Source organism: Helianthus annuus, chromosome 9 (genome assembly GCF_002127325.2).
Source record: "Helianthus annuus cultivar XRQ/B chromosome 9, HanXRQr2.0-SUNRISE, whole genome shotgun sequence".
NCBI lineage: Eukaryota > Viridiplantae > Streptophyta > Magnoliopsida > Asterales > Asteraceae > Helianthus > Helianthus annuus.
In genome coordinates, this window is record NC_035441.2 from 112700114 (window position 1) to 112710104 (window position 9991).

Sequence of the window (9991 nt, forward strand, 5' to 3'; positions counted from 1 at the left end):
AGACCGCAGCTGGCTTGGACTTGGTCAAGCAGCGTGCTCGTGACGCTGGTTTTAAAGCTGGTTATAACCGCTGTATTTCCCATCTGAACGTCATGTCTATAGGCGGTGAGATCGAGGAGCGATCCGGTTTTAGGGACACGGATACCGAGTCGCTTCTTAAAGCGGCCGAAGTCTCCTTTTATGATACGTCCCTTGCCTGTGTAGAGGAACTGGACAATTGTTTGGAGGCTGCGGACTATGTTGATCGCTTGCGGATGCTTTATCCAGATGCCGAAGAGGAAGAACCCGCTGGTGGTGCCGGTGGAGATGCGGGAACCAGCGGTACAAAATAGGGTCTAGGTTGGCTAGTGTGCCTCCTTTTTGTGTTCCTCTTGTATAGAATAGGAACTTTATGTAAATTCATTGAGCATCGTGTGGGTGCTTTGAATTTTTTGAATAGAAAGTTTTTTGTTCAGTTTGTACAAGTGTTTTTAATTCTTACATGTCTGAACGTATGTATGCGTAACTTTACCCATTTGTGAATGGGGTCAAGTAGACTCCATACTTTTGTCGTATGAGGACGCGTCAATTCTGTTATTTACCGCGTTAGGGTTTTAGAATTGTGTAAGCTTTGTAAAAGCTTGTATACCCGGAACTCCATACCTTTGTTGTATGAGTACGCGTCAATTCTGTTATTTACCGCGTTAGGGTTTTAGAATTGCTTAAGCTTTGTAAAAACTTATATATCCGGAACTCTACCCATTTGTGAATGGGGTCAAGTGTACTCCATACCTTTGTCGTATGAGTACGCGTCAATTCCATTGTTTGCCTTTTTGGGCTCAGGAATTGTGTTAAGTGTTAAAAAAAACTTGTTTATCCGGCCGGATAAATATGTAAGTCTTTTTACCTTCTGCTGGCCTATTACAATATTTGTGTGTGGTTACCACTTTGTATGGGTATCGCGAATGAAGATTTTGCCAATCAGTTTTTGGGATACCGCAAAGTGGAACACGCATTTGTAATAGTAATAACAAACAATAATGTATAAAATTGCTTATTTATTTATTTGCAAATGGCCTGCGGCCCGATAGGTTACATAGAGAAATGTAAGAACATGGCTTACATATAACAGCGTCGAAGCTGTTGAGCATTCCATGTTCGTGCGATAGGTTCGCCTTCTAGCGTTTGTAATTTGTACGCGCCTTTCCCTAAGACCTCTTTGATGAGGTAGGGTCCTTCCCACTTGGGGGCGAGTTTGCCTGGGCGCTCGGCATTAGATGCCTCATTGTCGCGTAGGACGTAGTCTCCTGGGTTGAAAGTACAAATGCGGACGCGCGTGTTGTAGTACTTTTCAAGTTTGGATTTATATTTGGCCTCATTGATGGCAGCGTTTTCGCGCCTTTCTTCCAAGAGGTTCAAAACGATCCTGCGTTCCATGTTGTTGTCTAGTTTTTCAATAGCCAACATTCTAGGAGAGGGGAGACCTACTTCTGCGGGGATCACCGCTTCTGAACCGTAGACTAGGCTGAAGGGTGTTTCCCCATTGCTTGTTTTTGGGCTTGTACGGTGAGCCCATAAGATACTTGGGAGTTCATCGACCCAGCCACGCCTGGCCGTTCCCAACCGCGCCTTGATCCCTTCGACTAGGCTTTATTGACACTCTCAACTTGGCCGTTCCCTTGTGGGTGTGCGACTGATAAGAATATGTGCTCAATATGTAGTTCTTTTAGCCATTTTTGAAATTCCTCGGCAGCGAAGTTGGTGCCGTTATCGGTGACAATGCACATTGGTAATCCGAAACGACAGATGATGTGTTCCCAAATGAACTTTCTTGTTATCATAGCAGTGGTTGAGGCGAGCGGTTTTGCTTCTACCCATTTTGTGAAGTAATCGACCGCTACTATGATAAATTTGACCGCACCCGGAGCGTCAGGGAATGGTCCCACAACGTCAATTGCCCATTTCTGAAAGGGCCATGCGGTTGTGACGGGGACTAAGTTGTTCTTTGGCCGCAAGGTTTTTGGGGCATGACGTTGACAGTCAATGCACTTGCGCAACTCTTTGACGGCGTCCAGGTGCATGTCGGGCCAGTAATACCCGGCATTCATGATTTTGGCCACTACCATGCGTGGTCCAGCATGTATGCCACATATGCCCTCGTGTATCTCTCGGATGAGGTATGTGGCATCCTGGGGGTTGACGCATCGTAGTAGTGGCCCGAGGTATGATTTGCGGTACAAGATACCGTCTCCCATTTGATAATGGCACGCTTTGTATTGTAGCTTGCGTGCTTCTGATTTGCTTTCGGGAGTCACACCTGATTGTAGATATGCGATAATAGGTGTCATCCATGATGTTGAACCGTATTGAATGACGTTGACTTGGCGCAGGGGTACCGAAGGATTTTGCAGGATTTCGATGCGTATCTCCTTTGCCAAGTGTTGGAAGCTGGTAGATGCAAGTTTTGATAGTGCATCTGCGGACTTGTTTTCGCTTCGGTTAATATGGCGAATATTGAACGAAGCGAATTTGGATATTAGTTGCAGGGCTTGCTCGAGGTAGAGGATCATGATATCCCCTTTTGCGGCATAGTCGCCGCGTATTTGTCCTGCAACTAACAGGGAATCGACGTGTGCTTCCAGATGTTGCACGCCGATTTTGACTGCTAAACGTAGTCCCGCTAACAGGGCTTCATATTCTGCCTCGTTGTTTGTGCTTTTGAATTCGGGGCGGATTGCATATGTAAGCTCTTGGCCGTCAGGGCTGACGAGTCGCAGACCTGCACCCGCACCTTCCTCGTTGGAGGCACCATCTGTGAATAGTGCCCATGTCTCTGAGGAGGATGGCGTTGGTGCAGGAGTTTGTGCTTCTTCGCATTCTTGGATGCGATTCACCGGTACTTCGGCGGCGAAATCAGCTAAGATCTGGCCTTTAATCGCGGGGCGCGGTTTATAGTGTATCGTGTGCGCGCCCAGCTCGATTGCCCATTTTGCTAATCTCCCAGAAATGTCAGGTTTGGATAGGATCGGGCCGATCCTGTAATTGGTGAGCACTGTGATGACGTGGTTTACGAAGTAGCGTCGCAACCGTCTTGAAGCGTGCACTAATGCTAGCACCAATTTCTCCATTATGGAGTATCTCGTCTCTGGGTCGTTGAGCATCTTGCTGATGTAATAGATGGGTGTTTGAACCCCCTTTCGCTCCACTATCAATACCGCACCTACCGCGTTATCCGCGGCGGATAGGTATAATATGAGTGGCTCATCCTTGCGTGGTGCGGTTAGAGTTGGGAGTTGTATCAAACACTCCTTCATTTCCCGGAAGGCTTGTTCAGCCTCTGCGATCCACTGGAATTGTTCTTTCTTTGAACAGCTCCGCAGGGTCTTGATGAACGGATAAGACTTAGCTGCGTGGTTGGCTAAGAATCTGTTGAGTGCCGCTAGCCTGCCGGCTAGCCGTTGCATATCCTTCATCGATGAAGGTGATGGCATGCGCTCGATCGCCTGGACTTTCTCCGGGTTTACCTTGAATCCATCTTTAGTCACGATGAACCCAAGGAATTTGCCTTCTTCCATTCTAAACGAGCATTTCCCTGGATTGAGCTTTATGTTAACGCTTCGCAGAGTTTGGAATGTTCTTTCGATGTCTGTGAGCATGGTATCCTCTTCCATGCTCATGACGACCAGGTCGTCCATGTAGATTTCGACACTTTTGCTTATTTGCCCGCGGAAAGTGTCGTTCATCAACTTTTGGTAGGTTGAGCCCACGTTGCGCAACCCAAACGGCATCTTTGTATAACAGTAATTTCCGGTGGGAGTCCGGAATGCCGTTTTGTTTTCATCCTCGATTGCCATTTGTACTTGATGGTACCCTTTGTAGCAATCGAGGAAACACTTCCATCTGAATGGTGCGAGATTATCGACTTTTTCGTCGATTTCTGGAAGTGCGTAACAATCCTTGAGGCAGGCTTTGTTAAGGTCTTTGTAATCGACGCACATGCGCCAGCCCCCGGACGGTTTTTCTACCATGACTGGGTTGGATAACCACGTCTGGTATTTAACTTCCCGCAGGATGCCTGCGGAGAGCAGTTCTTCGATCTGCTCTTGCATCGCCTGATTTTTGGCTGACCCAAGGTGGCGTTGGCCTTGGATCCCTGGCTTAATACCTGGCAAGGTATTCAGGTGATGTTGCGCAATATCACGTGGGACCCCGGTCATGTCTGCGGGTGTCCACGCGAAGATGTCTTGGTTCCTGAAGAGAAGCTGCTTCAGTTGCGCTTTCGTGGTCGGGGATAAGGCGTGACCCAATGTGACCTTTTGTTCTGGGTATCTCGCGTTGAGAACCCATTTTTCTGGGTGGTCGTTGGGAGTGGGCCTTGCGACCTTGGTCGGACGTACTTCGTCCGACATCATGACGTCCCTGCGGGCATAGATTATCGCGACCCCCGATTCGGTTGGGAAACCAACCGCAGAGTGGGGGACGGATGTAATCATATTGAAATATCCTTGGGATTCTCTCCCGAGGAGTACGTCATATCTGGAGGTGTGAGGTAAAACCATGAAGTTTACCTCTTCTGTCCTTGTGCGGTTTCCGCTAGAAAGACGCACAGGGAAGGTGATCTGGCCCAGGGGAAAGACAGTTTCCCCTGCGAACCCGGTTAACGGGTAATCTACTGCTTGCAACCGATCTTTGTCCTCCTGGTCGAACTGGTTGAAGCATTGTTCGTAGATTATATCAGATGTACTGCCCGGGTCTATGAATAGACGCTCGGTGCAGTAATGTGCCAGTTGGCCTGAAATAACGACGGCGCGCCTATCGCGCGGTCCGCCTCGGACTTTTGGAAAGACGACTTGCTCGTCTTTCCAGTCACATTCCGGCCTTCTCGCCGCTTTGCGCGGCCTGCCCTTGCCTCCGTGTATCATGTGGGTGGAAGCCACGTGCATGGTTCTCTTCCCGGAGGAGGTACCTTCGCCATGAGGGGTAATGCGCTTGGTGGGTTTTTGCCCACCTGGCAAAAGGTGTTGCAGTTTTCCCTCCTTCAAGGCCCGCTCAATCTCCAGCCGGAGACTGATGCAGTTGTTGGTGGTGTGGCCCGAGTCCTTGTGGTACTCACAGTAGAGTGTGAGGTCCTGATTTTTCTTGGACTTCATTGGTTGTGCCGGTCGCAAGAATTGTGGGTCCGCAAGGAGGACCTCACTTGGCGACATGGTGATCTCGGTCCAGTTGCGGTCCCGAGAATCTTTCTTTGATGCCCGACTGTCTCGGGCGGGGTTGTAGTTCCTTGGGTTGAACGTGTTGGTTCGCGGGAAGTACGGTTTGGAAATATCACGATTTCCAGCGTCTCGGTTGCGTTTATTGTTACGCTTGGACCCTTGGTGGGACGTTTCAGCTTGGGGCTTTGCCTTTGCCACATGCGGTTCGAGTGACCGCTGTGTCTGGGCGTATGTCTTGACCGCGGTCATGACATCCTCCCATTTTTTGGGCAAGCCCTCCTTGCCAGAGATGGTCATGATCATCTCTCTGTCTTTGACGGCCCGGATGAAGTGGTTTCGTGCCATCTGATCTGCCACGTCACCTATCTCCAGGCATTCTTTATTGTAACGGACGACGAATGCCTCGAGGGATTCGTCGTCCCTTCGCCAGATGTTCATGACGTCCAACGAATCACGTTCGTGGCGTCGCTGCTGGCTAAAATGGGCGAGGAACTTGGTACGCAAGTACTCGAATGAATCCAGTGATCCCACTGGCAAAGAATCGAACCATGCCCTGGCCAGGCCCGTAAGGGTCTGGGGGAAGAAATTACACCAGGTGGGTTCATCCCACTGGCCGTTGATGCCCGCGCCCATGAAGATGTTCATGTGGTCGTCCGGGTCGGTCGAACCACTGTATTTCCCAACGTTGAATGGGAACTTTGTCGTGGTGACATTGGCGTTGGCAATCCGCGTGCCGAACTTGGAATTTTCGGCCGCTGCCTTTCGCCTGTATGGCTCGTTCGCAGGGCGCTTTGCCGCCCAGAGGTATGTGTTGCGGGGGTGACTGGGAGGAACATAGTTGCGTCCTCCCGGTCTGCTGCTGGTGTCATGTGAATCCCCGCGGTAGGTACAGTCGTAAGGGTCGGTATGACCGTACCCTTCGGTGTATGGTTGTGGGCCCAATCGGCTCTGAATGCCTGGGCCACGTCGGGAGGTTGACCGTCTCCTGTCCTCGCCATGGGGGCCAAGGCGCGTATGCACTGGTCCTCTGGTATGGGACCCGTATGAGGAATCGTCCTCGTTGAGGGTGTGGACCGAACAGTAAGACGATCCGCGGTCATCACGTCGGCTTCTTGAAGCCAGGCGTGAATGTATCCTGCCGTCGTATTGTAAAATACGCTCAGCATGGGTGTGCGGTGCTGGGGTAGGCCCAGCTTGTATATTCGCTTCCGTACAAGCGCGGTTGTATGCTGCGGTCAGCAGGGCTGCCTGCTGCTCGTACCAGGTATGAACGGTCATGCCTGGTGGGATCACAGATGCGAACTGTGATAAGTCATGTCCAAACATAAAGGAGGGACTCCTTTGTGTGGACGTGCCGATGTGTCCGGGTTGGGAGGTCGAGGCATTGACCCCTACCGGAGGTGGGAATGGAGGATTTTGGTTATCCGCAGTGTTGTTTTGGTGATCAGTCATGATCGTGAGAGAGGGAAAAGGATGGTTTAGAAAATGCTAAGAGTAGCGGTGGGCGCCAATGATGAAACAATGGTTAACCGGGCAGGGTTAACACACTGGTCTCGTCAAGAAGGGTTAATCCCTTCCTCTCGAGGATCGCTGGCTGGATCACCGGTGGTTGATCTCCTGCACAAGGAAACAAGCCGTGACTCGTAACAAGGAGGATGGGGTGGGGGGTGCTCCTTGTTACCACTCTCCGGCGTGAGAATCAGTAGTTTGCTTGGGAAGCAAAGTAAGATAGTAGTAGTAGTGAGAGAGTTGTGAAGAGATACCTCAAACCTGGTTTGGGGTTGGTATTTATAGCCGAGGAGTGAAGGAGGATGATGATGGATGGACTGACGACGTGCTGCACCTTTGCAGGTGTGTCAGGCTTGTCGGTTGTGGAGGTTACGCCACGTCAGTCCATTGCTTACGTAGCTCTGACAGGTAACTGCCATTGGTGCCACTTGCACTGTGGTGTCAGTCCCACTTGTTGAGTGCATAGGATGCGGTGCGAGCCGCATCGCTACGTGCGGTAACATCTGAAGTTACCGCGTCTCCTACTTGTGATCGAGGAATACGCGAGATGCGGTGCTAGCCGCATCGTCGTCCGCGGAGACTATTTGCCTGCATCCCTTGTCGTGACGAAAATGCCCATATGGTGCGGTGTCAGCCGCACCGTTACGTTCATCTTCTCCTATGCCTAAGGTAAGGCTTTCTTGTATTGATAGAAGTGTTCACTGGATGCGGTGCGATGCCGCATCGCTGTGAATACTTTCGTTTTCATACACCAGATGTGATGCTATGCCGCATCACTCTACCGTTCTCATGTTCCATGTAAGTCCTCCTTCGTTACTAGATAGATTGGATTCAAGTAGGTTGTTAGCTAGTGGGGGTTTTGATAAGGGTAATGGTCACTCGCGGTCGATGCTGACGCGAGATCTGAGACCATACCCCTTCAGTATCTCAAAATAAATAATATACAAAGGTTTATATAGTTCGGGATGACACCCTAATGTATAACTCTAACGGACTTAAACCCAATTACATTACATTACAATATTTATTAAGGTTAGAAGAATGAATAAATAATTTATTTTATAATACCATTTACACTCACAATAATTCTTGTGTGTTATATTATACTACGCAGCAACCAAATACGAGACGCGACAAGTTCCACTACCGATGCACAAAGTACAACTTTTAAAATCACATCCATATACTAATCACCATGACCAGATACGTTGCAACTTGTACGGCTGTAGTAATACGAATAACATCATTATAAAACACCAAAACATTAAATAAAGGACGAACCATTTCAATTCGTTCTTTTGTTCACAAATCAAATCATAATTCCCACTTTCTTCTCCCCTACTCTCTCACATGGCTCAGGTACCAACAATTTCTTCATCCCCACCACTCTTTTTTTCTTCATTTTTATAAATTTATTTAAATCTCCTTTTTATAATTAATTTCCTGCATGTTTATGTATGATCTATGATGAACAGAAGGTGGTCCTCAAAGTTCTCACCATGACAGATGACAAAACAAAGCAAAAAGCCATTGAAGCAGCTGCAGATATATATGGTATGGTTTCAGTTTATCATCTCTGATCTTGTAAACAAATTTAACTAATCATACAAAAAAAACTTGTATATCTAACGTGTCCCTCCTATCATGTCAGGGACACCTTAAATTGTAATAAAAGGTGTCCCTACCGGTCACTAGGGACACCTTTCCTTCCTTAGAAGAAGTAAAAGTTAACCATATCTTTTAGGTGTTATTCCATAGATGCTGATCTGAAAGATATAAGTTGTGACGAAAGGTGTCCCTTTCCATATGGTGTGGGACACCTTTTTGTAAAAGAATATGAAAAGAAGTAGAAGTTAATCATGTATTTCTTTTAGGTGTTGATTCCATAGCAGCTGATCTGAAAGATCAGAAGCTGACGGTGATCGGAGAGATGGACACGGTGGCAGTGGTGAAGAAGCTCAAGAAAGTAGGTAAGGTGGACATCATATCAGTCGGGCCCGCAAAGGAGCCCGAGAAGGAGAAGAAGAAAGAGGAGGAAAAGAAAGAGGAGAAGAAGGAAGAGAAGAAGGAAGAAAAGAAAGAGGAGAAGAAGGAAGAACCGAAGGAAGAGAAGAAATAATCTAACTTTTTTTATAAAACTTATTTTTATAGTATATGTTTTTGTTCTATAGATCAAATAAATTCCTTAAAAAAAACTGATGAAAATGAAACTCAGAATGGAGTTTTGAGCAGATCTGCAATGGCGGTTTAGATCGAAGATTCTTGTGTATGAACATGATCTAGTTAGCTTCATTTGCAAGCATTGAACTGTCTTGGTACCTTTCATATCTTTGAATTATTATTATTTATTTTCTGTTTTTCATTTTCAATTTGTGGGGTCTTGGCGTCTTCAACCTAAAATTTTGATTCTTTTTCTAGATGTTTCAAAAAGGCAACGAGAATTTAATCCTAAATTTTTTTAACAAAATTGTTTAATAAATATGTTTTTCTAGCCTATAAGACCATGCGTAATGGTTAAACACTATAATGCCCCCACCATGGGGCGTTTTGCGCCATGTGGCGTCCTAGTCAGCAAGGGGGCATTATAGCAAAAGTGGTGTAGTGGGTATAACGCCCCCATAATGCCCCATTCAATCCTTAAAAAAAAAAAAAAAAAAAACAAAGTTATTTCTTATTGGTGGGTCAAACATAAGTCAAACCTCCAACCAAGCAAAATGGCGTTTTAATAATCACGCCGGGAGGATTTTTTTTCAAAAAAAACGCCCCAAAACGCCCCATGTAATGGGGGTTTGGGCGTTTTTGGGCGTTATAATGCAATTTTTTTTAAAAAAAACGCCCCACTACGGGCAGTCTAAGTTATTGGATTAACTCTCAGGTGAAAGTAGATATAATTTATGAGGGGTGTTCATAGAATAACGAATTTTCAGTGAAAGGAGACGTAATTTACTAGGGGTGTTGATCGAATAACGAATTTTCGAATTATTCGAATCGAATTTTTCAAATTTTTATTTTTTTACATGAATTCGTATTCGATTCGATTAGTATTTGAAACTCGAATTTGAATCGAATTTGAATAAATTTGATTTAATTCAAATTCACTCTAAATAATAAATTATTTTACTTTCATTTTTTAAAACTACTACAAATAATTATATTCAACATAAAATATAATAATCTACTAAATTAATTAATTATCAATATGTCAAAACACCAAAATTTAGAAGATAGGTTGGTTACTGGTAGCAATTTAAGTTAAGTAAAAATTTGGAAATAAGTAATATGGGCTATTT

The 9991-nt window shown here is 46.3% G+C and overlaps 1 protein-coding gene across 1 annotated transcript; it reads left to right on the forward strand.

Annotated features, from left to right (window-relative positions):
* Positions 1-7904: 7904 nt before the first annotated feature.
* Positions 7905-9063, forward strand: LOC110878211 (heavy metal-associated isoprenylated plant protein 39). The gene is made up of 3 exons (XM_022126481.2): positions 7905-8060; positions 8177-8255; positions 8576-9063. The coding sequence occupies exons 1-3, from the start codon at positions 8052-8054 to the stop codon at positions 8818-8820; spliced, it is 333 nt and encodes a 110-aa protein (XP_021982173.1). The 5' UTR covers positions 7905-8051; the 3' UTR covers positions 8821-9063.
* The last annotated feature ends 928 nt before the right edge of the window (positions 9064-9991 follow it).